The sequence below is a fragment of the Mercenaria mercenaria genome, chromosome 2 (genome assembly GCF_021730395.1).
Source record: "Mercenaria mercenaria strain notata chromosome 2, MADL_Memer_1, whole genome shotgun sequence".
NCBI lineage: Eukaryota > Metazoa > Mollusca > Bivalvia > Venerida > Veneridae > Mercenaria > Mercenaria mercenaria.
This window is the reverse complement of record NC_069362.1, coordinates 61,960,073-61,987,749: the sequence shown is the minus strand read 5'-3', so window position 1 is coordinate 61,987,749 and position 27,677 is coordinate 61,960,073. Positions and strand designations below refer to the sequence as shown.

The window sequence follows — 27,677 nt, the reverse complement described above, 5'->3', positions numbered from 1 at the left end:
GTATACTGTCGACATTAACAACTATTATCATGCAGACAAGTATTACCAATAAAGTTGTCTAAACATTTCGAATAATAACAATGTATGCTTTTAAGATTAACTGGTAAATTGAGTTAGGTTCACGTGATACACGCTGTGAATGTTAATTCTTTTTAGTTTATTCTATTAGTGATCTACACGGGACATGAGATAATGTCGTCTGCAAACAAATGTCATTAATCTTTGGTCTCTCAATACTTCAATTTGTTTGATAGAATTTCTCTTACTGCACTCTTAATTCAATCATGCATTGATCTGTACTATCCTTGAGGTCCATAGGTTTGTTTTTGCATATGTTGCATTTTGTGACATCTATTTTAATATGTTTCATTGTAAACGAAGTGCAGAAAGTATATTATATTCTCAAGTATAACTTGCCCACTCTTGCAATATTACGAGCACTTGTTTCTGTCTTTACCTTGTGGTCTTGGATTGCAATCTGATATTTTTTGCCAATAACCATATTCTTTAATTGTTCCTTAGTTGAATTTTGCAGTCGAAATGTTTCCGATATGATCATATGTAGTATCTTATTTTTGTCACAGTTAATCTCAGGAAAGGGTTGATTGAAAAGTATTTTTGCTCTGATCAATCAGAACAATTTGTCTACGGTACATGTAACCAATATTTCCAAAAGACGAGTTGCAACAATAAGTTTGCAAACAGAAGGCTGTTTGACCTATTTCGGAAAATCTCTTGAACTTGTGAAAAATATTTTGCGAAATAAATAGAATTTTCACTGGTAAAATCAGGAATTATAAAGGGAAGAACTTCTAGATTCCATTATGTATTAAGGGTGTCACTGATTTTATTGTAGTAACAACCATTACCCATGTTATTAATATGTTAATAAACTATGATTCGACGGTGCACTTTACCAAACGGATAATAAAACTATTGTTTGAGAAAAAGTTTACAATACAAACGACAAAGTCTTTTGCTCTAATGAAGCAATTTCTGCAAGATGTCGACAAACTGACATATTTTACAACCTAATAAGGTAGCGACCGGTGATTGATCTATGTACGATGCATTTCTTACGCCTTATCAATGTTTACTGCAGAATATGTTAAGTCAACGGGAGGTCATATGGTGGCATAAAGTCATTATTGACCGAGAATAGAATGAAAGGAGCAGTTCATCTGCGTTTCATATGGACTAATAGTACTTTATTATTCTGCAGGGCGAAATATTAGGTCAGTATTCTAGAATCAATCACGCCAAATACGTCAGTTAGATAGTTCATTGCTATCAAATAGGCTAAGATAGAAGACTATTTGAAGCATGAAATAATATGAACGAACGGACTTAAAAGTGTACAGCTTAGATAAAACGAAAAATCAGAAGTGGGATAACTGTTATGCTGAATACATTAAAACACTTTAGAATAAAAAAGTCCCAATCAAATGCACATTACCTTTTTCTTTCTTAATCTCCGTGTGTATAATACTCTTAGTAGTCAGTCGTAACATTGTCTGACTACTAAACCATTTGCCGTGAGTTTGATACACCGCTCCTCAAACTAAATAAAATATATATCATAAGGATAAAAGTCCCGTGTATGACTGTTGTACTCCTGGCACGCTTAAGAACAAGCAAAGCTTATGGGATTGGAACATCTACTGTATCTAACTAACATGTGCATCTATCATCAGGATGACATGCACATATGGGTTACTGGCGGCGGCTATAAACAAACTTACATACAAATAGCCTATTGATGAATAATATATAACTGCATTGTCACCAAAACAAATACGTACATTTCATTAAGTATATTCAATAACTTGACATTCACGTTGTAGGTTGTTGTCCTTCATTGTACACATCGGAATATAGGTAGGAACAACTATCATCAATAATGAACCTTGTTTACAATGTAACTACAGCCAGTTCTCTTTGACCTGAAAATGTTTCCGAATCCCAAAAATATACTTGCCGGTCAATATTCAGTTTAAAGGTAGTTCCCGAGGAAGGACATCAGAAATTAATTTCTAAATTCTAGACTTGATTAACCCAGTAAACATGCATTGTATACAGACCTGTCATATAGCACTGTAGGACCACATTCGTAACAGATCGCATTTGTAACAGGTGTTACAAATGCGATCGCATATGTAATAGGTGCGATCGCATATGTAACAGAAATCAAGCACATATGTAACAATTTTTGAGACGAATGTGATCGATGCCGATTTTTGATGTGACATCTGATCACATTTGTCACATGTCATTTTCAATCGGAAAATGAACAAAAAGTGCATTTTTACATCTGAAACACATTTGTAACATGTTTTAGCCCACTTGTACGAAGTGACAAAGTAAGCTATTGTGATCATCCTTTGTACGTCGTCCGTCGTCCGACCGTCTGTCCGTTCACATTTTTTGTGAATACGATATAGAGACTAAATTTATTAATTGATTTTGATAAAACTTGTTCAGAACATATATCTATGATATCTCGGTTCATTTTGAAAAACAGCCATATCACTTTATTCGTCTTGGAGTTATGGCCCCAGAGATGGCAATAATTTCTCATTTCTGCCTTGTGAACGCGATAGAGACAACTTATATATCTATAAGATCTCGGTTCCTTTCAAAAACAAAACCGCATTGCACCATTTGACTTGGAGTTACGGCCCCTGAATTTGCAAAAAAATGCTGATTTTATCCTTGTCAACACAATGGAGACTACACTTATTATTTGATTTTGATCAAACTTTCGACTATATCATGAATCTCGTTCATTTTGAAAAACAGCCATATCCCATTATTCGTCTTGGAGTTATGGCCCGAGATGGCAATAATTTCTCATTTCTGCCTTGTGAACGCGATAGAGACAACTTATATATCTATAAGATCTCGGTTCCTTTCAAAAACAAAACCGCATTGCACCATTTGACTTGGAGTTACGGCCCCTGAATTTGCAAAAAAATGCTGATTTTATCCTTGTCAACACAATGGAGACTACACTTATTATTTGATTTTGATCAAACTTATATAAGATCTCACTTCCTTTTAAAACGGCCATATCGCGCCATTTGTCTCGGAGTTATGGCTGAAATGGCAAAATTTGCTTATTCTAGTCTTGTGACTATATTTATTATTTCATTTTGACCAAACTTATATAGAAGTTATATATCTATAACAGCTCGGTTCCTTGCGAAACCAGCTATATAGCACCATTTGTCCTGTGAGTTATGGTCCCTAAAATGACAAAATATGCTGAATTTAGCATTGTGAACATAACAGAGATCACATTTATTATTTGATTTTGACCAAACTTGCATTGAAATTATATATTATTAAGATATTGCTTTTTTCCTAGAATAGTAGCCACATGACGTTATTTATCTTAGAGTTATGGCCCTTGAAAAGGCAAAAATCGCAGATTTACTAGCATGTATAGTGTAGTATTACTCATGTGAGCGATAGTGGGCCATGATGGCCTTCTTGTTGATTAGAGGGATATTTCAGGTCAGGTTAATACCTTGGTACTGGTTTGTTATCTGGAAATATATCATTATCATGACTGGTCTGTTCATAGTAGGTTGGTACTGCATGTACATGTCACTTATACATTTCCCATTTCGGTTTTGGTTTGTAATATTTCATTTTTACTAAATGCAATATATGAATATGTATGTTTAAAGGGGAAGATGCATACCACATGCAATCCCTGTTCAACTTTTATAATCGGAAAATCGCTACTTGTATCGCTTCAACAAGAAATAAAATGCACTAAAATCAAGATCAAGGCAGTATCATCTAACACAGAAAGTTTTGTAAAAGCTTTTTTTCTGTAGAACACCGGGGGTATATGCATTTATGTATACTTTAAAATAGTGACTTGCCTGACTCTTCAAAGACTGGCAATGGCTATTATTCTGATCCTGAAGTCGTCGGCGTCCGCGGGTTCGCTGCAAGATAGCTTTTTCGTTTTCGTTTTGTTTATCTTTGTCAATTCGCATTGCTTTAAACATGAAAAAAAACTTATACTGACGACAATGGATACATCAAATGAAATATGTCCCGTTTAAAAAAACTCTGACGTGACCTTTATTGGATCATATTTACTTAAGAGTTTTCTTGCCAGGCCTGGTGCCTGGAAACGCTTTTATTTTGTATCTCTATAGGAGCGGCACGAGTAACTTCATCGGTGGGGGTGGTGCGGTGGATAGTGTTGCAGATAACGAAACCTGCGGAGCGGGTTGAATTCCCAGTAAGGGCCGGAATTTCCAGAGACATTGTGTCACTCATCCACCTAGTAAAGACCTTAGTGTATCGGTGCGTTTTACCAGAACTGTAAACGAACGTATGAGTGTAAACTCGTATTATTTACATCTGTGGTGATATTTCACCTATTAACTGGAAAACTATCAAATTTGGACAACTGTAGAAGGGTGTGAAATATTATGTTTGTTTTTGGATTCAGTGCGCATTGTTTTACAAAAACAGTATTTAGTGATTACAGTTTAGGCATCATCTTACCATTGATCCTACAACGGACATCCAGATGGTATATGATGATTTAGATATGGATATAATGATGCTAAAAACGTCAAAATTTTAAATATTGAACAGCAGATCTTAATTTCAACAGACACACACCGATGCGAAAATCGCAACAATACGAGTAGTTTCAATCCGTCTCGAAACGTTTGTCTCTCGACACTGGTCGACGGTTAGTTCTTCCCATTAATTTCAATTGAAACTATACCCTGGCTCATTTGTACCAAAGTATTTGGAAATCTGACATAAGCGAGTTATGATCCGGGCACAAACATATATTTTACAAGTTTACAACAAAATAACGAAACAAATCTAAGTTCAAAGCTGTGACCTTGATCTTGGATATAACAACATGGATCATGATCGCAACAGACTTTCTATCCATGCTGATCATTTGTACCAAATAATTTGAAATTCTGACTATGCATGGGCAAGTTATACCAAGGACAAGAACCTATATGTTACTGCATGAACGCACAAACTCCGCTATTTCACGGCGGGATTATAATAAAAGAAGGCCTATTACCTTACAGGCGGGCTCAGTGGGGTGAGGGTAATTATAAAATAACGTGTATTTTTTTAAAATCTCATGGACATTAGTTCGCACCACAAGGTCGGGCCCTCCTAGACTTGAGGCTAACGACTCTGTCAATGACAAGTTGTATATGATATGTCCCAGGACATAGCAACTTCCTGATTGTCAAACAGCTCTTCATGACGAAAGATAGCTACAAAATGTATGTCGCCACCTAGTTCGAATCAGCGACCTGAGCATGTGAGTCTACATTTCAGCTAGTCGAGGTAACAATAGAAGTAGCTGAAGTTGTAATCATATTATAGTGGTGGTGGCAGTGAATGTAGTAATGATAATAAAAATCGAGCCACATCTCGGGAAAATTGGTATTCGGACATTTTCGTAAATTTCCGGAAAGTCGATATTTAGACCGACCTGTGCATTTATGCATCTGAATTAGGGTAAGAAAATTTCATATTCAGGTAGAATAAGCCTTCTTTGAAATAACAGTGGGTCATGATCAGTCTGTACGGATGCGCAGGCTGATCTTTGCCCACAATGGTTGCAAAGCCTTGAAGATTACCAAAGACCCATTTTCTTATGATGCGGCTCAAACAATTTTATGACGTCATTGACGTCGCTAACTTGTGATGGTGTTTATGGCAGTCATTTAATGATGTAGCGATGACAAACAACTGATTGAACCGTTGCAGTATAAAACTCAACATGATACATATGTGCTTCTCATGTCAACCCCCATGTTGGACAAACACATTCGTAACACATTTTACCTGTTACAAATGCGATCGCATACGTACGAAATCTGTTACAAATGCGATCTGTTACGAATGTGGTCCTACATAGCACAAACTATGAACCAGCAACTTACATAAGGAGTCATGTAATAATCTTAACTGTCACCTTTATTCTGGCGACTTTGATAGTGCTATTTATATGTCTTTTGAATAATGTTATCAACATTGGAACTGCGCTCGTGCATGTTAATTGCGTCTTATCAGTTGAGTTCGAATGGAAGAATATGCGTTAATACTTTTTTCAAACATTGTTACCCTGCTAAATTTCTGAAATGTACTGGTCCATCGTTCAATTTTGGCAGTACCACTTATTATTCAAAGCGGTGTTCACTGAAAATTTACTGACTAAATAGCAAACAGTGCAGACCATGATCAACCGGCACGGACGTGCAGGCTAATCTTGGTCTGCACTGGTCGCAAAAGCATAATCTGTTGTCACCAGCAGGCTAAAGGTTACTGGGCCGCCATATAATCGCAAATATTGACTACTGGACGCTGTACGCAAATGGCGTACATTCATATAGCGTTAAGATTATTAAAGCATAAATCTGAAATCGTTCTAAAGGTAGCTTTGGGTGTAGAGTTCTTTCATTTGAATAAGACATCTGGACGTCTTGCGATAGGTCGGTAGTTCTACTCAGATGCCTGTCTATTCCTGAAATAATGCTCAGAGGGTGATCTATGATCTTTCTCCACGTAGAAGCTAGAAAGTCGCCATATGACCTACATTTAGTCGGTGTGACGTTATACCCAGCAAAAACAAGAAAAAGATTTTAGATAGGTTTTTGGTCTCAGGGCGCCCGTGCTTGTAAGTTATTAACGAGCGATTTATAATCCGGCTGCTAAGCCCACTTTAGAGGCCAGTATCACGGAATGGATATTGATCTGAAGTTAAGTTATCCTTTAATATTTCATTTATATGCACATGTTATAAGAACGTATCTGTTACACAGTAACACCAAAGAAACTGAAATAAATTGTATTTTAACTGCATTATAACTTTTATTGCAGTACAGATGTTTTCTTCTGTTGTTAGTTAATAAGAAATTATAATCACTATCTTTAGCAAATCCACTAAAACAACGCAGCTATTGTCGCTTTCAAAACTGTCTTACACAGAAAATTTTGTTTACTGTTTTCATGTGCCTGATTATCGGTGAAAATCTACATATTATGAAAGATCACAGAACTGCAAAACGCCTCAGAGTCTTAAGAACGTTATCCTCGAGATCTCTTCACTCTGAATGACTAGTGCGGTCATTGTAAACAAAGAGCTATAAAAATAAATTATACTTCTTTGTTGTAAACAACAAAATATACTGATAACAGCTAGAAAATATCATTAACTTCTACTTTTCCACTGAACATGAAACGTTGTAATGAGTATGTGTTTATATTTAAAGTAGTTAAGTTTAGTTCAGTTTAGTTTATTATTTCGATTCCAATAGGCTAGAAGCTCATGGGAACATAAACTTGCAAAAGTTATGACGAACCGTCTCGCAGGTTCTTCATGATATTATGCTGGTAAATACATGTTCTTTACTGTCGACCTCGGAGATATATAACTTTTGTGTCCATTCGCTGTAAAATCCACATCGCTTAACTCTCGTCCTGTCTTACATCCCTTAACACAAAAAGAATAATATTATTGCAACATGAATAAATGATGTTTTTCTAGGTGGATGTGGTCAGTTTGTATACTGAAAATCAAATCAGAAAATTTATGTCTAAAGACAATAAACATAACGTTTTAACATTGAATGACGTTCTTATATATGATAAAAGGGACGATTTCAATTTCCCCACCTTGACGGAAATATCCCTCGAGCGTCCTTCGAGCTATATATCACAATTTATTCGGTTTGCTTGCTCAAAGTTAGAGGATATTAATGATAGAAATCTTGACTGCTGGACGCTGTGTGCAAATGCTGTACATCAGCATGCATTTATATAGCATTAAAATTATAAAAGCATAAATCTGTAATTGTTCGAAACGTAGCTTTGGATGTAGAATTCTTTCTTCAGAATAAGGCAACTAGCCGCCTTGCAATAGGTCGGTAGTTTTACTCCGGTGCCTGCCAATTCCTGAAATAATGTTCAGAGGGACACATGGGTTCGTCATACACCCCAGTTGCCATGTGGCATAGATATGGTCGGCGTGACTTTATACCCGAGAAATTAAGAAAAAGATTTGAAATTAGTCTTTGACCTCTGGGCGGCCATGCTTGTAAGTTATTACCGAGAGATTTATGATATGGCTTCTAAGCCCACTTTAGAGGCCAGTATCACGGAATGGATATTGATCTGAAGTAAAGTTATCCTTTATTATTATACCTCACATAACTGTCCAATGCAAATTTCCCGTTAGTTAAACTTGAATAATATATCATATTCCCCAGTGATTTTATATCACATGCGCAAAATTGTTATTTTCAATTTCTGCGCAGTTGATATGATCCATAATTTCATATCACATGCGCAACAGCGTTATTTTGTTTTTCTGCGCATGTGATATTATTTTTTCATATCACCCATTGAGAGATGGATACGTTTGCATTGATTAAAAGAGTGAGTCGATTCATTTTCAGACGAGGCGCTTATATAATTATACTTTAGGATTAAATTACCCTTTGCTGCTGCTCTTGCATGTGCGAACACGGCCGAATTTTCTTTTTTATGCTACATGCAAAATATTTCGAAAACAATTTTTCATCAAATATTGAATCGAAACTACCACAAAAAGTTTGGAAATGATCTAACTAAGAAAATGAGTGCTCACATATATGTTTCGTTTAGAAAAAAAAGAAAGTTATCGCCGTTTTTCGATCGCTACTGATACGCAATGTTAAAATATTAGAATAAATATACTGTAGGGGTCAGCTATATACGTATCGATTAAATCTATCAAAAAAGTCTTTTACACGGCAAAGTCGCCACAAATTATAAGAGCTAACAAGTAAAGACTCTTTAATTCTGTATTCATTACTATAATTTGGTTAGTAATTACTTTTTAATGTTAAATAAATTACTATGTTGATTTTCCAGTAAATGCTTTGACCCTTATAATCTTTCGGTATAATAAAATAAATATTGCATTCCTGAGAGGGTGATATGAAAAATGTTCACCCCTCGAAATATGAATATAGACCTCGGCTGGCGCCTCGGTCAATATTCATATATCTCGCGATGAACATTTTTTTATATCACCCTCTCAGGAATGCAATATTTATATAATGTTTCATTTATATTTATATGCACATGTTATCAGAACAATCCGTCATATCTATTACACAGTAACGCCAAAGAAATTGAAATAAATTGTATTTTAACTGTATTATAACTTTTCGTAATCATTGTCTCAGATGGCTCTGCTTTACATAAATCACTCCATATTTAAATAGGGAATCAAAACTCCATGGAACCGTGTGATAAATGACTGCAGAAGGCATAACACATAGAGAAACACCATTAAGGGCACGACGAATCAGGACAAGGAAAACCCATCAACCAAGCCCTTCCCTTAAAGGGGATTAATGAATTAATAATCATAGAGGCCTCCACTTGTCTCGCATAATCAAAGAAGAAAGTGTAGTTGCTAATTGTAACAGTGCTTAACACAAAACATGTAATGTATCTAAACAATACGTTCATTTCTTTTCCCAGTAGAACGTTTGCTAATTTTAATAAATAGATAATGGTCGGAAACGGCTATGCCCGATAATTTTACAAAATAAAGTTTGATATACCATGTGGAAGCAGTGCCCCAAGATCACTTTTGAATGAAATAGCTAATAGGGGCCCTGTGGCTGAGTGGATAAGATCGCTGGCTTTCAATCACTTGTCCTTCACCAGTGTCGGATCGAAACCTCGGTTTTGGTGAAGAATACTTCATATGAGGAAGCCATTCAGCTGGCTTACGGAGGGTTGGTGATTCTAACCAGGTACCCGTTCAATATGAAATAATGTCAGGAAGGGCACCTGGGGTTTTCCCGAACCATCAAAATCTTGGAAAATCACGATATACCCGTCGTTGCGTCGGTATAACTCCAAAATATCATCATTTATAAAAAAAAACATATTATATAAGCTATATGAAATTTACGTCATTGAATCCTTTAAAACATTATAAAAAAATTTTTGCCAAGAAAAGTCAAGTGCTCAAAATGTATGCAAAAAATCACAGCGATATAAAATGATACCCACTACAAAACCATACCACATAATTGTGCCGATAAAAAGTTAATCCTTTCTTTATTACACGCAGCTATTGATCCAGGAGTTTGAAATCGCGTTTATCTTACCGAAATGCAGATACGATTTTTTTCTTTTAATGCAGTTCAGACATTTCAACTGTTTTTTAGATGAAAAATGATAGTCATCTTTCGTTAGCAAATCCACCAAAACAACGAAGCCGGGGTCCCTTTTAAAATTGGCTGCCTTTTCTATACGGTGCTGTCTTACAATCTTGCCAAGTTGAGAAATGTGAAATGTGCTTCATTTTTGCACTTTATTTGCTATTGTAGTTGTTGCAAGAGTAAAAATGTGCGTAATCTACATATTTCTACAAATCTATACATTACAACAAATCTACATAATTATTATGAAAGAAAATAGCATAATTATCAGAACTGCGACCCTCTCGTAAGAACATTATCCGTGAGATCTATTGACTGGGAATTACTAATACGGCCATTGTAAACAACAACACACACGAGAAACGGCTAGTCAATATCAATTACTATTACTTTTCTACTGTATATTCCAAATTGTAATGATTATGTATTTATAGTATATAGATATTATCTCAACGGTTCTTGATAGAGTACTGGTAAATACATGTTCTTTACTATCGTAACCTTTTTGTGTCTATTCGCCGTAAAAGCCAACTGTTTCTACGTACTTTGAATGTGGTTTTCTCGTGTTGGACGTTTGTTCTTGTTGTTTTTTCTCTTGTTATTGATTGTGATAACTTAACATCTGCGTGAAGATAATTGTTTAAGACAAGAAACTGATCGAAATCAAAGTATCAAATTTCTGACGGTGTTGAACGTTGCTTTCAGTATATTTTGGTGTCAAAGCATTCAGTCTTATTTCGTACATCCATCTTACTCACCTTCATGCTTTAGAGCAAAAATTTTCACTGGAATTTCAAGTGATTTTTTAATTGCACAGTATAAAGTCATCTAACGTACTGAAAACGAATCATTCTAAAACCAAACTTCATTTCTCAGCATAAAGAGCATGGTTATATATAAAATTGGAATAGCTGGATTTACAATTCCTCAGAAAAAGTCACAGACCGGTCAAGTGTTTTCGATTTGCCATTTAGTGTAATAAATTTACTTCAGTGACATATGAAGGATATTTCCTGCTGTGGGATTCAAGAGCCATTCTTCAAGCTTCTTGTTAATCACTAATTGATTTATAATAAGAGTTATCCTTATTTGATGTACGATTAGATTACTCATTACAAGCATATAAATTGTCGACTTTCTTTCCGTATACCGATAATTTCTGTTCAGGTGAACTTCCAATGTACACGAACCTGCCGAACTGGTTGAATAAGATTTCGGCGGGATATTGGTGACAAAACGCTTACCACCTTTGTTAGTTTCATTTGCTGTATATACAGGAAAGAGTTCTACATGTAGCCTTTATAAATCAAATGTATACATGGGGGGCCGTCCGCTTAACTTAATAGGGAGAGCGCAGATCTCGGAGTCTTGAGTTCGTTCTCTGGGCAAGACGTATTTTGTCTGAAATCATTTCGTACTCCGCCTCCGATTCATGTTAAGAAGTTAGCAGTTTCTTACGGAGAACAGGTTAGTTCTCGTACAGAATCTAGGAACACTTGTTAAGTTACATAACTGAAACGGCGCTAAACCCAAAAACAAACAAACTAATGTAAACGTAGGAAATATAGTTCGTTAAGTACTGTGTTTGAGCCGTGACTGCGCTTTAAGATGAAGACTATTCCTGGATACGTGGAGGTGTGTTATGTTAGTTTATGCAATACAAACATATTATAAAGATATAATAGTTAAAACTTAATCGTCTATTCCAAGTGTTTCAAAGCTCAGACGGCTAGTATGCAAGTAAAAGTGATAAACATATGTAGGTCCGTGGTTCGGCTCCCTCTGTTTTCTTAAAACATTTTTTTTCTTTTTAACAAATGAGCTGTTTTTTCCTGTGCACACAATATTTGCGCGAAGTGTATCTTTTACAGAAAAACAAATCAATCCCACCATCATAAAGCTTAAACGAGAATCAAGTGTAGTTGCGATGCAAGAAAAATAAAATCTGTCCATGCATTTTGTACTGAAGAAAAGAGCTGGAGATTGTTTCAGCTAAACCTCTTATTAGAAGTCGTTACATGCTGTCGTTATTCTGAGTAATTTGAAAACAAATACAAAAACTATGTTAACTAAATTCTTCAACTAATGGATTTGTTTGAAACTTTACCAATTGATCACTTACACTTATTTGTATTCACTGAGTTCTTAATACACATCAGAGTTTCACTGGAAGTATTTTCAAAATTTGATTTTCCTATCCTGGTTGTCCAGCCAAGATACTTATAAATTAAATAAACACATTTTACCTAAGGAATGATATGAATATAAGCGTTACTGTATTAAAGTTGTGAAAGATTTGCATTGACAAGTACATATTTTGCCGGATTTCATTAGAAATGCAAGTTTATAAAATTATTGTTACCTCCCTTTGTCTATCTTAGTGGTTGCGCAACCAAGATAAATTGAAAATAAATTTAAAATTGTTATAAAACTTGTCTTTTGTTTCAGGTTGTTGAAATATTCCAGTATATATCAAATGCAAATGTAAAACTAGAAATTATATTGAAATTAAAAGAAATAATCCACTTTTTTATAATCACTTTTGAATTAAAGGAAGATAACTACAAAATTTCATAAAAAGTAATAAATCATACATTTCCAACAGGGATCTAACACTATGTAATGGGTATTTTTAGTCTTTAAATAAATCTCTAACACAATATATGAAAACTGAAAAATGCCAAAAAATGTTGCTCAAATGTGATTGAAGTCAGTCATGCGGTATTTTTATACAGTTGCTTGGCAGTATCATCCAGAGCCTGACTATCGTTCGTTACTGACCTCACATCTGACCCTGACCTTTAGACCAGTTTGTTGTATTTGAATTCGAATTTATTATGTCAACTGTGTAGTACAAGGGTCATTCTAAAAATAATGACAATCGTGTTGGAATATGGTAGATCTACAGTCTTGGTACAGAGTTCTTATTTAGCTCTTCAAAGTATACGCCTATGACCTCAATGTACTTCCGCAGTCGAGAAATCCAAGAGTGGTCTCCCCTTGGTATGGTCTGAAGTAACTGAAAAATACCACTCTCACCTATCCGATAAATATTTGCGCCCAGCCAGCATCTTTTTCAGCCTTGGAAAGAGCAAACGTCAAAAGATCTGGTGAATAATGAACGATTGATTTGTACCGCTTTTTCATCTCTCAGAAACTATTGAATGATGGCATCTTTATCAGTGTTTTTTTTTTTTTTTTTTTTTTGGTTTAAAAGCTTTCAGTACATTGTCTCTATAAAACTTTCAAAGTGACTGACTTTCCAGACGGTGTTGGAATTTGTGCCACAGTACCCATTGAGTTAATGAAGATGAAATACAAAACCTTTTTGACACGTGTAGTTCTTTTTGCAATTACTGGTCTAATGTCAGCACTTAATGATAGCTGTAAGAGAACACACAAGCTATTAAATAATCTTCTTTGTCAGATGATTTCAATTTAATTATAAGCCGAATCAAATTGTGCAATATCTGAGATAAATCAATCGCAAGAATAGGCTAAAGCATAGATCTCAGTATAAGATAGTTGGTTACAGAGACCTCATTATAGACCGGCAGCTATACTGAATTCTTAAAGGTTTATAAATAAACGTAGTGTTCTGTGCCAAACTGTGTGTCCATGAAGCCCTTGATCTGACACCCTAATATTGTATTAAATATACTAGGTCGTAAAAGAAACAAAATGACATCATAGCATTAATTGCTTTTATTGATTATTTTATGTCAACAGATATTTTTTCTAAAATAATTTCAGTTTTTTTTTATATATATTATAAAGGATATTACGAAGATTTTAGAATAGAAAAAGTGGAAACTCCACAGGTTGCTCAAGACAACAAAAACGAAAACGTTGCAGGCTCGGTTTGGTTGAGCCTGTTCATGGACGGTAGTGGAAATGCATGCTACCGTCCACGCCCTCTAGCCCCTGGTTGAGCAGAACTCAACATTTACACATGCTAAAAGTACAATAAAAACAATTTAGAGACATCCGCAGATGTGTTCATACGGCGGTGCAAATGGAACCTTTAATGCTACACTAGTGTGTAATTCCATGAAAAGCGGCGTATGGTCCCCAGTTAAAATAATGGGTTTGCCCTAAACGAGAAAACAATGAGCAGAACTAAACAAACTGGAATTTAGAAGTTTTATTTACATTTATTAACAATTATTCCAATGTCCTTTAGTTCCATTGTCACAGTCGTCACTGTTCTCATAATGTAATGCAAGTAGATTGCTGGGATAATTGTGTCCCCCTCTTTTGCCTTCCAAAAGATAACCGTGTCCTCCTCTTACATCCCTTCCAGAGTATCTTTGAAAAAATTCATTGTTGTGTTCTTCCTCTTTTCTGCTCGTTTTAAACGTCCATTTTTTGGAAGCGCATCTGTTTGTCGATCCGTCCATATTTCATATCCGGAGCATAAGTTAATAACTATTTAAGATTTTGATTTTAAACACAGCATATAGGAAGGTGGCGATGTGACGACGTGCAGAGAGCACGAACCTGAGATAGGTAGGACAATGGTCAAGGTCACATTGGGCTCATATTCAAATCTTTCCCTTATATTTCCTGTCCAGAGTTCAACTTAAAAACTATTCAAGGTATTGACTTTAAACTTGGCATATAGGTAGATGGCTATAAAATCATGTGTGAACCAGGTCAGATGGTCAAAGTTCAAGGTAACAGCAGTCAGTCTGTCTGTTACATTTTGTGTCCAAAGCATAACTTAATAACCATTCAAGATACTGACTTTAAACTTGCAATTTAGGCAGGTGACAGTGTGGAAATGTGCAGACTCGGATGGTAGGTCAAAGGTCAAGGTGACAAATTGAGCTCAAGTGTAAAATATGTCCCTGATATTTCGTGTCCAGAGTACAAATTAAAAAATATACAAGGTATTTGTAATGTTGAATGTAAACTATTCAGTTAATTTGAAACTTGGAATAAAGATAGGTGGTGGTGAGGTGATGCGATGTGTAGGGTGCAAAAACCCGCCTTACTCCCCAACTCCCCTCATTACCCCCATCCACAGCCCCGAAAGAAATCACTTTTACGTTCTTGTGTCAAAGTATTCCGTCACCACCACCAAAACCTTCCACCTACCACCACATTACACGCCCCGCCTCCGACACACCCAAAACAAAATACTTCACATTTTACTTCCTTCTCTTTAACTTTAGTCATATATCGCTTTGATGACCTCTAGTTTCAAAATTTCTGCAGTTTGCACGTAGCACTGGGTTGATATCGCAACGCTCAATGTCATTTGTCATACAAATATTGAATGATTTATTGATAAAAGCCTATATTTCATTTAATACTGTCAGCAATGTTCGTGCCTGGACAATATAGAAAGCTTATGAAGACCCCTAGGCTTTCATCAAACTTTGTTCTTACAGAACATTCTAGACATGAACAGTCGCTTCTGATTAGTCTCGCATTCACTTTCATTATTGATATTTATCATCTTATTCTGTTTGTCAATTTATCATCGAATGGTTGTGATTTGCGTTGTTTGTATTTTCTGCGTTCGTCTGCTGGGAAAATGCTGCATAATATCTGTGAGTTTAGTTGGAATAAACAAAGTACCGCTGCAATGTTTCGGCCAAGATATAATAAGGATCAAGCAGCGGTCCGGGTTTTATAGAGAAAATCGCAGAAGTATTCATTGGAAACTGTGGTTATGCTAAAGATAATATTTGTACTCTTCATTATTTCACAGGTGCCTATGCCCTAGGATCAATAGATCCGAGCCTTTACCGTATATCCGATGAGGATGACGAATATGAAATCCCGCCGGATCACCTAGGGAGGGTCTGGTTTGCCGTCGAATATGAACGGGAGACAGAAAAACTGCTTGTTACTCTCATCAAGGCCAAAAATCTTCCTAACAGAACATTCGGAGCAGTAAATGGCTGTGATCCTTTCGTCAGGTAATTCTCTTTAACTTATAGGTCAAAAGCATGTAGTCGTATGAAGACTTCACGAAACTTGTTATGGATTTATTGTTTCGTTACGTTCATACACGAATAAGAAGTGGGGATTTAAATTCTGGCGCATGAGCGTCTTGTCTGCAGTATTTCGATAGCGTTTATCTGAACATTACAGAAGGATAGACAAAGAAACTATTGAGAGCGGTGAATTAAGGACTCTAAAAATATGTAAATGTAGTATATATTCTTTGTAAATAGCTAAGGGGGTTGTCTGGATCATTCAGTTGCCATGATAGATATTTCCTTTAACTATCTGCGACACAAATTCTGCGCACATTCTTGCTTAGTTTGATAAGAGCATGTAAGGATCAAAATGCCTCGATTTCTTCCTACATTTTCAGCATAATGACTGATTTTATGTATTGATAACGTTAGATTTTCCTGTTACGATTTATGATGAATACTGAGGGACTGGTTGGTGCCCAGTCCCGCTGAGACAAGCCACCAACGCATCCCAAGAGATTCTGCAGAAACAGAATTCAACCTGATACGTATCGTTCAAATAACAGAGACTTGGGATCATTTATTTCGTAATTAAGTCGGAGTTGTTTGGCTGTTATTCTTCTTCTACATTTTACCTAATGAATAGTAAATTACAGTTCAAACTCAGTATATCGAATTCTAAAGGATCGGATATTATACTTTGAGATAACGAAAATTCATATTAATATAATACTTTGTGCATGTGTTTTTTTGGAAGGACTTGAAAAATTTTTTTTTAAAAAAACAGAATTACATGATAAGCGAGTTCGAGATACCGAGTTTCTATCTCGTAATTCCGGTTATTTCGACTTTTTTCAAGTCCCTTTACAAAAACTATAGCAAAGTCATTGGTGAACTGTACCTCCAAACAATGTTCTGTATGATATGCAGTGTTTTATCAATGTCGATGTTGTACTGGTTTGGCACACATTTTGTCCTATCAAAATTATATATGTATCAAGCTAGTACTGGTTGGTGTTCTGCAATTTGGCACACATTAAATACCCTATCAAAATGATAAATATATATTACTATACCGTATTGCGTCTGCGACACAATAAATAAAATATCAGTCAAAGTGGAAGCCATTTTGCGTTATATTTATATGAAAATGCGGACGTATATATCGTAAAAACAATGCCATGAAAAATTCAAATATTTAAATAATAGCAATCGCATTGATGGACAATACCTCAATGTAAGTTCTGCTGAGCGAACTAAATGTGGAAATGTTAAAGAGTCCATTTACGGAAATACAAAGTAACGTAGTTAAAATCAGGTTTAATGTAGCAAACAATTACGGCTTCCAGCATTCTGTAAATGGCCTTCCAAATGAAGACACCAAATTACATTTAAAGACATTTGAGTCTTACATTTTTAGTGAAAAGCTTACATAAACAATTTTCTCTGTCCCAAAATAGACACTGATTACTAAGCTTAAAATAGAATGATTGTGCCTACTCCGGTATGCTTGGTATGTTCTGAAAAATAAGGTTCAGTATTTGCTTTATTGCTAAAGTGCTGTACCTATAACAGTTTGCTATTAATTATAACAAAAAGGACCGTTTCTGGTGGTTTTGATGAGTTTTCTTCAGATATATGTCAAAGGTACTTAGTTTGCATAACGACTTTTTTGTCACTGTCGTGTTTTTATTTTCTCGTTGGAATGTTAGACTTTAGAATGTCTCAAATACGGGTTAGGAACACTTCAGTTTGTTTTCCTGTGACATCTGCTTATTCTTTTTAACCCATTGAAGTAGTATGTTTTTAAATCTGATAGCTATAAAGAAAATTCACAAAGATTTCATAATTCCATATCAACAACGTCCTGTCACAAGCGTTTGCCCAGAAAACATTTCTCATTTGATCTGCATACACGTTCCAGTTAATTACGTGCGTTCCATGTTACAAAATATAAGACAGGAAAAAAACAAAAACTTAAAATGACTGTGTTTCTACTAAATTAAGTAATATTTGGTGTACGCTTGTGCATTATCGGCCATTTCATCCAAGCAAACTCATTGCTTAAATATCGGTACTTCTCTTGCTTCCCTTTCATCTTTCAAAATTTCGTAACATTATCAGTTGATTCACCAATCTACTACCATAGCTGCTGATATAAAATGGTTTTGTTCAATACTTTTCTCGGACGACACAGTGGTAAAAATTAGACTACGCTATCTGTGAGTGATCTGTTTGGTGCCAGACAACATTCAAGTCTGAAGAAATATTTTTTATTTCTAAGACAGGCAATAAACCCAGGTCATGTTTATGCATAACTAGGCAGATAAAAATAAAGTCTTTTGGCTGGAATATTGTCTCGGACATTTTATGTAAATTTAACTCATACCGAAGCATTTATGTACTGTACAAAAAAAGCAGAAATTTTCCCGAGGGTTTAATTTTCGCTATATTCGTGAGGCCCTACATCTCGCGAGAATAGATCCTTGCGTAAATATTTACCATTAGTATAATTCAAATTCAAGTATGATACCATTTTTACAATTTCGCGAATATTTAACATCGCGAACATACACAAAATTTCAAATTCGCAAAATTTTGACCCAGCGAAAATATGTGCTTTTACAGTATTTGAATAATACTACATTATATTGTGGTATATAAATCCAAGTTCGACTGTCCAATTACTTTCCTTTGCACTGACCAGGTGTAAACCTTCACATTCCATACCAATATAACTATCAGAGGGAAACTGCAAAACATAAAGAGGCTTTTGTAAGCATGGTGAAAATTCTTGTTTATGTGAAAATATTCTGTTCTAGGTCGGTGTTCAGTTTTAACACTTGTACTTTCTTGTTTCAGGATATACCTTATGCCAGATGAAAGAAGATATTTACAGTCAAAATTCAAAAAGAAAACATGCAGTCCAAAATTTGAAGAAAGTTACGTTTTTCAGGTATAATCAAAATTTATTATTTTCATGACTATCTAGTTAAGCGCTGTAGCTTGAAATTAGTCTTAATCACTAATTACTAGAATAGAATAGTTAAACTTAATAGGTTCAAGTTTTTGTGTGTGTGTGTTTTTTTTTTGTAATTGATCACACGAGCAATTTTTGTTCTATATAGCTTGCGTTTTGTTTGTACTGCATATATGTAAAGAGATTCACTTATATTAACAATTTCCTGTTATTTTCGAACATGAAAGATATAAATAATTAGGAGGCATGCACAAATAACCGGTTCAAACTCCCTAGTTGTTTTACCACTGCTGTACCAGGGCGATGCCATCTCTTACTTTATTTATGAATTTTTGTACATAAACCACATGCAAATCTATACGAGTACTGATGTAGACGGAGGTACTTCCCTGAATATTAAAACTAGTTTCTGAAGTATTTCACATAAATGTCTCCTGGATGAATTCCTCCCAAACTTGTTAATGAGTTGTAAAATGATAATAATTGTTATGATAAAGTCTTTATTTAACGAGGCAACGCAGCTGGGTATACCCAAAAGTCAGGTCAACGGTCTATTGCTATCATTGTCCTTTTACTACATGTAATTGGAAGTTGAGCCCCTTGTAAAAGTTGCAATACATGGAAGACTAACCTTCCTAAAATTTAAAAAATCTGAGAGAATCATGCTAAAAGTATAGATATTATGTTATTTCATTGTATCAGCAAGTATGTTAAAAGGCAATAACTGTCTTGAAACAGATATTTTCGTACAGATAAAAGTACAAGTATAATTGTTCTTCTTATTCACTCTGTTCATTAAGATAAATGAATAAAATTTTAAGATTATATTTATTATATATATCATTTTACGGACTCATTCTTATACAACAGGAATGTCTAGTCTTTTAAAAGTTATAATAATCATAACGGGAAAAATTAGTAAAGCTATTATTTTTGTAGGTATCAAACAGAAACATAGGTGATCGTGTTCTCAAGTTAACAGTATATGACGTGGATCGTCAGAAGAAGCATCACGTGATCGGTCACGCGCTTTATCCTCTCAAAGACCATGACTGTGAAAGCAATGAACGTCTCGTAATATGGCGAGATCTTGAACGTGAAGTCTTAGAGGTAAATGGACTATCTTTCTGCCAGCCTGCCAGCGTGCCTGTCTATTTATTTATCTATCTACCTGCCTTTTCATCCGTCCGTCCGTTTGTCTATCTATCTGTCAGTCTGTCTGTCCGACTGGCCGGCTGGCCATCTGTCTGTCTAGCTATCTACCTGTCTATATAATTAAAGAATGTAAAATATTAAGATGGTATGATATTGTACTTCGATGTAAATTTCTTTACATGTCGATATAACAAACATTTTATTCAGTGAGTTTCAACGCAAAAGATTCAGATTGAACCATTGTTTGATTTGCCGTACAGGCAAACATGTCATAATTATCAAACTGATGTCTTTGAAAATCGGTCCTCGGTTTTTCAGACAGTATTTTAACATTTCTGAAAGTCGCCGTTCAATGTCTAAAGAATACAAAGACAAGTTGAAAAGAAACAGTTATCGCGCCTTATCTTGAAAATAAGTCAAATAAGAAATTTGCTGATTTTAGAATTCAGTGTTTATATGACACGACTGTAAGTGAAAAGTCTTGACATTACAATGATTAAAAAGAATACATTTCTTTTTATATGAAGTTCCTATCTAAAAACATAGGTTACATGAGATTTGATATATTTTATACGACATTTTATACCTCAGTTTATATATTGTTCTAAATTCTAGACAACGTCAGAGCTTCGAGGAGAGTTAATGGTGTCCTTATCTTATAACAACCATCTGGAACGATTAACGGTGGGGGTTTATGAAGGCAGATCCTTTGAAACGGAAGGCTCAGCGCCGATAGGTAAGACGATTTTCCGTCAAACATAGTGTTAACCTTTAGCTTGCTGGCGGCGAGTTATTCTGCTTGACCAAGATCAGCCTGCATGGACATGGTCTGCACTGTTCGCTATTCAGTCAGTAAACTTTCAGTGAACACCCCTTTGAATAATAAGTGATACTGTCCAAACTGAATGATAGACCAGCCCATTTTAGAAATTTGGCAGAGTAAAGATTAAATATCAAGTAATATTTTCACAAATTTAGCATTTAAAGAAGACGCGAAAGGAAACTTTAATAGATATTTATTGCTCAGGATGTAAATGTGATGAATGAATTTCTGATTTTGTAGGGAAACAAATTTCCAAAAGAGTCTCAGATACTTAATAGAAATAAAACGCCTTTGAATCGGAATAATTAAAATTTACAGAATGTTTAAAACGGTCAGTTGCAGGCAGAACACATCAGTTTTGATAGCAGACGTTAATTTCATGATTTTATAGAAGAGTCTCTCAGCAGTATGATTAGTTTAATTTTGTACAAAAATCAATTCCGTATGGTTGATGAGCATTGTCAGTTTCATTTCAGTCTTGCCGTTATCACACATCGAGTTGCTGATCTAAATTTCTGAAGATGCCAATTAGCATAATATTCATGCATTCATGTTCCGCTGAATGCACTTCACTTTTATGGTTTTGTAAATGCATATTCTGAAGTAAAATATGGATATTTTGTCATGTAATGACATTTTCAAAGAAAAAATGCACTGTTATTCGCTGTGTAACCACTGATGTACCAAATGTAAGGGCCTAGATAACGACATAGAACAGTTTATCGCTTGGTTAACAGATGTAATAGATATACATATGCTCTTTGGCATCCTACTCTTTTTACACTTGATTTTTCTTGAATATAATGTTATTACCTTTCCTTTTTGTTATCCGTAACTTCTTTTAAAATATTAAAACGTTCTTATGTCAGCTATTTAGGGACGAGGGATGTGTCATTTTAAAGGCTAGAAAAGACCTTGCTATTTATGAATCTTTCACACTATTTCGATCAGTTTTTATAAAATTCGTTACTTTTGGAACATTCCTTGCATGTGCAAACTAATTAGATATGTACTCGTTTAGAATTCGAAAATGAAACATAAGCTTAAATGTATACATTCTTGCTATACTGTAATTTTGAGATTCAGTCACCAGATAACTACGTGTGCTTATTGTGAACGCTTCATCAAGATTATTGTTACAATGTAGCTGCAAATATTCATTTCAAACAACATTCATATTCTTATATATTCTTGCGTTCATGTTCTTAAAATCTTTTCATTTATTTCAGATTCTTATGTCAAAGTCCAGCTCATGGTTCAAAACAAGACAATCAAAACAAAAAGGACAGAAGTTATAAAGAAAAATGCTAACCCAGTCTTTAATGAATCTTTTACTTTTAAACTTTCCATACCTTCACTGGATACTGCCAATGTTACCATCACAGCTATGCAACCACAAACCGGTTATAAAGGTGTGTACTCAATATTTCGAATGCCGCTAATAGAATAAAATAAAATAATCAAAGCCTTGAGACGTCTGGTGGTTGCGGGTTTTGATAGATTTATTTTCTGTTTAAATGACAATCTATAAATATACATGAATGGGAAACAAATACAATTGTGCCTCATATCTAAGATGAACTCTTCCTGACCTAGCTTGTGATGTAACCATGGTCTTGAAAACCTTATCGTTTATAGATCTTATATAATCTTAATTGTCAGTGTGAATGGATACAGGTTGAATCAGAACTGCTTGATCATTGATAAATAAGTCATCCCCATTGTTCATGAAATGGGACTATTTTGTGTAGCATATGAACATCCGTTGGATGTGATTTGGAATAAAATAAAGATGCTATATGATTGTCAGAAATACACTTGTAACTTTGGTAGCGGGGTAAACCTGCAACCAATAAAATGTAGATGTGTCATCTTTTAAAATATGGTTAAATATGGCTTTATCTTTCCCTTACATATGATTAATACCTGGTAATATCGATATGTCTTGGGTTTCCAAATATGCTTCTCGTTAAATGGTTATTTATATTCTTATGCACAGAAATAAAATTGAGATTAGATAATTAATCCATAATTTCAAAACCATGCCACAGTATACTGTCGCTTTTGTAATAAAACATTTCTATGGGCAAAGTCGATAATTTGAGGCGGTAAATATTTGGCTTTTCGTGATTGAAACGTCCAAAGTGTCTTATCAAATTTTTGATTTACACTAATTCGCGACATTTCTTTTCCAGATAAAGTTATCGGCAAGGTGACCATCGGATCATTTATGTTTGCTCGAGGAAAAGAGTTACAGCATTGGAATGACATGGTTTCTAATCAGCGGGACCAAGTCATGAACTGGCATACACTTGTCTCATAGTTACCACGTAGATAAAACGCATTTCTTGACCAGGACGCAATTCGTAATACGCATAAGCTTTGCTATTTGGCCTGAAGTATGGACATCCAGACGTGACTGATATACATCTGCGTTGACCTGGTGAATAGATCTTCAATAACCAAAGCTTTACCTGAATGCATTATTCAGATTGTAAGAGCATGGAAACAAGCTTACATTCAACGTATATGTGTCTCAAAGTTGCATTCGAGCATTGGTACTGTTTCGTTGTCACTCGTTTTAAAGAACTGGTCGTTGCGCGAAGAAACAAAACATAGTAGTCAAATAGTGTTGACCAACACTTGCCTTATAGGAACATGGTATAAAACGTTGACGCTATTTGCCGAATAATGTCAGTTTACTGAATTTGTTGACATATATAATCAAGACAAATACTCTATTCCTTAAGGATGTACAAGTATTTTTTTCAGGATATCCGCCATTTTGAAAATGTTTCTTCGAATTTTTCTTTATAAATAAATCTATGCCAAAAATTAATGCTACATAATTTGAATATGGCTAATAATGTGCCATTTAAACAAACAGATTCTACTTGTTGGAGAAAAAATCAGCCTTATTTTTGGCTGGCATTTGCCTAAAATTGGTAAAAGATGTGCAATGGGGTAGGGGTCGGTAATTTCAAATATATATTAAAGAAGATGAGGTTTTGTTCTGATATTTTTCTGACTGATATATATAGTGATAAGCTAAAAAGGAAAAAAAGGTTTTCAACATAGCTAAAAAGAATAAATTAAAGCAAAAGGAACTAAAATATCAAAGTCACACTTTTTTCAAGTTTTTTTACATATATCTCTCAGATACACGGTGATCCCACATTGTTTTGTCATTTTGAAGCATTTTTGTGTGTCATTATAGCAGCAAAATATTTTTGAAATCCTGACGGCAGAATTGTTTTTGTAGATTTAAATTTGATTTTTTCCCATTGAAAAAAGTGGGTGGGGTAATTATGTCAACATGTAAAAATAAAAGAAATTTGTTAGTTAATGCTTATATAATACTGATATCACCTTGTATTCATAGTAACCTATAAAACCTGAAATCCCTATAACATTAAGTGGGTTATTATATGTTTTATAAGGTACCACCATTTTTTCCAATTTTATTTAATTTTCAGAAATGCTTAAACAGTGGGTAGAAAATGCCCTATAAAATAAAAACGAGTGCGGTGACCAGTGCTTTTTCTGCTCTTATTTGTCTTAGAAACTAATGTGCTCCAAGATCACAGAGTATAAAAAAATTCTTAACGGTAGAAAAAAATTGATCCTACAGCCTTAGTAAGATGACGTGGTTTTTATGGTGTTTTAATTAGCTGAAATTTGCTTTGGAACAATGTTCATCGCTTTTCGTATTAAAATGAACTGATTTCATCCGCCGACCGCATACAAAAGGCTTTGACAGTAAGATATTTGTAGGTCAACTCGTTACTTACATTTGTTAAAACCATATGGTGATGGGGTCATCTTCACATTGTACATCCCGTTTACAAAGCGGTATAAATTGTCCAGTAGTTGCAAGCAAAATGTTTCTATTTTGTTTGGAAGTGATAAATTATCGTAAAAAAAAACACACTGCACTCGTTATTACTTACTGCAAGCAGCGTATCCGTAATATTGATATTTTTTATCTATACATTGTAATGCATCCTACACGCTAAAAAGACCAGACAAATTTTAATGTTTTCATAATACTGCTATATCATTTGAACATGTATTGTAAGATATATACTGTTTTTGTGTAAATGTTAATACATCAAGCTAATCAAAAAGTTCGGCTGTTGTTTTAGTTTTTATGTCCCCGAAGTGAGGCATATTAGTTTTCAACTGTCTATCCGTTCGTTCGTTAGTTAGTTCGTTCGTTCGTTCGTCACAACGTTAACTTTTTGCATGAAGGCACTTTACTCGCGAACCACTGCACTCAGGACCTTCAAACTTCACGTGCTGATAGTATTTATTGCGTACACGACTCCTACTGACTTTGGGGTTACCAGGTCAAAGGTCAAGGTCACAGGGGCCAATGTTAAATTTTTGCAGGAAGGCACTTTACTCGCGAACCACTTCACCCAAGACCTTCAAACTTCACATGCTGATAGTACTTATTGAGTATACGACCCCTATTGACTTTGGGGTCACCAGGTCAAAGGTCAAGGTCACCAGGTCAAAGGTCAAGGCGATGCGGGGGCATTTGTCACCATTAGTGACAGCTCTTGTTGTTTTACAATTCAGCTTTTATTTTCATGTTAAAAACAAAAAGGTCAGCTATCCAAATAGATACAATCCGAACTTACAAGTATAGAAAGTATAGAAAACTACTACTTTCATGAACTTATACAGTCAGAGCTATATCTTAACCAACATATTCAATGTTAGTTTCTGCTACGTCAAACCTTTTGCAAATATATGAGAACATAATTATTGAAAAAAGGATTAAACAAAGAATAGACATACTTCCTGTTTATAACAAAATGTGGCAGTCATATCATAAACGAAGGCATTGTGAGCCTTTAAAACAGCTACTTCAAGATAACTTGGGACTTTGTTGCTCCGGTGTCTAGAGTCGAAATACATAATATACGTGCAGCTCAAGAATGTTGCCCTGAAAAGTTATCAAACTAAAGAAATAAAGATTAAACCATCTTGGTTATACCGGAGATGAAGAAGACAGGAATGAGAAGGTACTTAGATTTTCAGTTCGGTGGGTCAAATATATAAGCATACTGAATTGTCTCAAGGTGAATTCTCACCAAATATATAAAAGAAGTTACTCGAGACTACGAAGAACTTCTGAAAGACTGGATACTGGAATATTATTCATACCATCACGTTGACCAGATTCTTCTTTTTGTGCAGCTTGAAATAGTAACATTGACGACTATGAGGGTGTTTTAGAATAGTCAATTATCATTTGTAAGGCCTCGGCATTGTGTTCCAGTCATTTCGCAGCCCCAGTAAGTAACAAGGCACTGATCTATTGACGACGCATTTCTTACGCCATATCAAGAACTCTAGTGTGACGGAATAAAATAAACAGTGGTTTTTCTGTGGGATGTATTATGGATGTTCTCCGGAAGGATTTCTCCAGTATATACAGAGCACATCGGTTGAAATGTTTGATTGTATACCTGAATATGATTTTAGATTCCTTTACAATACATACATGATAATTATGAATGTAAGTGGTTTATTAGTAGTAATAATATCTATACGACAGTTCTAACCGTTTTTCAAACTGTGCTCCTGCCACATTGCCAACAAAAAGTGTTCAATAAAAATATCAATAAAATAATAATAAATAATATAAAGATAAAACGAACACAGTGAAGGAGGTGCATCACGCTTTGTGTAATTCCATTCCTTAAAATCGTAGGTTTATAGTCATTTTATTATATTTGAGCCGTGCCATGAGAAAACCAACATAGTGCGTTTGCGACCAGCATGGATCCAGACCAGCCTGCGCATCCGCGCAGTCTGGTCAGGATCCATGCTGTTCGCTTTTAAAGCCTACTGGAATTGGAGAAACTGATAGCGAACAGCATGGATCCTGACCAGACTGCGCGGATGCGCAGGCTGGTCTGGATCAATGCTGGTCGCAAACCCATTATGTTGGTTTTCTCATGGCACGGCTCATTTTAATATAAAGTGTACAGACCTAGTTCTGGAAGATTTTAGCGAACGAATTTCATAATGTGTGTACCCAGCCTTACATTTTTCTTTAGATATACTTAATGTATATAAGAATTGAGTGTTTTAATTACTAAATTCTTTGGACTTGATTGATGTTTATGTGTAGCAGTTAATACAAACAAGAATCTTATCTAATGTTTAATACTGTTCCATGATATTTCTTAAAAGACGTATGACAAAATGGCATTTACACAAATGAAAATTGCTTGAGGAACGTTGGGGAAAATGTTATTAATCTTACGACTTATGGTATACTATACAAACAATAACAATACACTTTGCAATATGGTTCACTCAGCTTTAAATATATTCGCGCAGCAATTTGTTTAAGAAGACACTTTTTGATACATTGGTTGAAGACATGACAGTTCCGCTGACGAAATGCTAAAACATATACTCACAACATTCTATAAAAGACAAATATGAAATTGAACGATTTATCAGCGGTAATTTTTTAAAATTTAAATTGCATCCAAAGAATTATGATGTAAAAGTTCATAAAAAAACTC

At 34.9% G+C, this 27,677-nt stretch overlaps 1 protein-coding gene across 10 annotated transcripts in view; it reads left to right on the top strand.

Moving 5' to 3' along the window:
- LOC123564135 (synaptotagmin-15-like) overlaps positions 1-25,254 on the top strand; it is a 397,543-nt gene extending 372,289 nt beyond the window's left edge. For all 10 annotated transcript variants that reach the window (XM_045357483.2, XM_045357480.2, XM_045357482.2 and 7 more), the window contains 6 exons: positions 15,955-16,165; positions 19,031-19,124; positions 20,088-20,258; positions 20,919-21,039; positions 22,356-22,538; positions 23,322-25,254. In XM_045357483.2, coding sequence (XP_045213418.1) covers positions 15,955-16,165; positions 19,031-19,124; positions 20,088-20,258; positions 20,919-21,039; positions 22,356-22,538; positions 23,322-23,449 — 908 coding nt within the window. In that variant the 3' untranslated portion in view covers positions 23,450-25,254. The remainder of the gene's footprint in view (positions 1-15,954; positions 16,166-19,030; positions 19,125-20,087; positions 20,259-20,918; positions 21,040-22,355; positions 22,539-23,321) is intronic.
- The last annotated feature ends 2,423 nt before the right edge of the window (positions 25,255-27,677 follow it).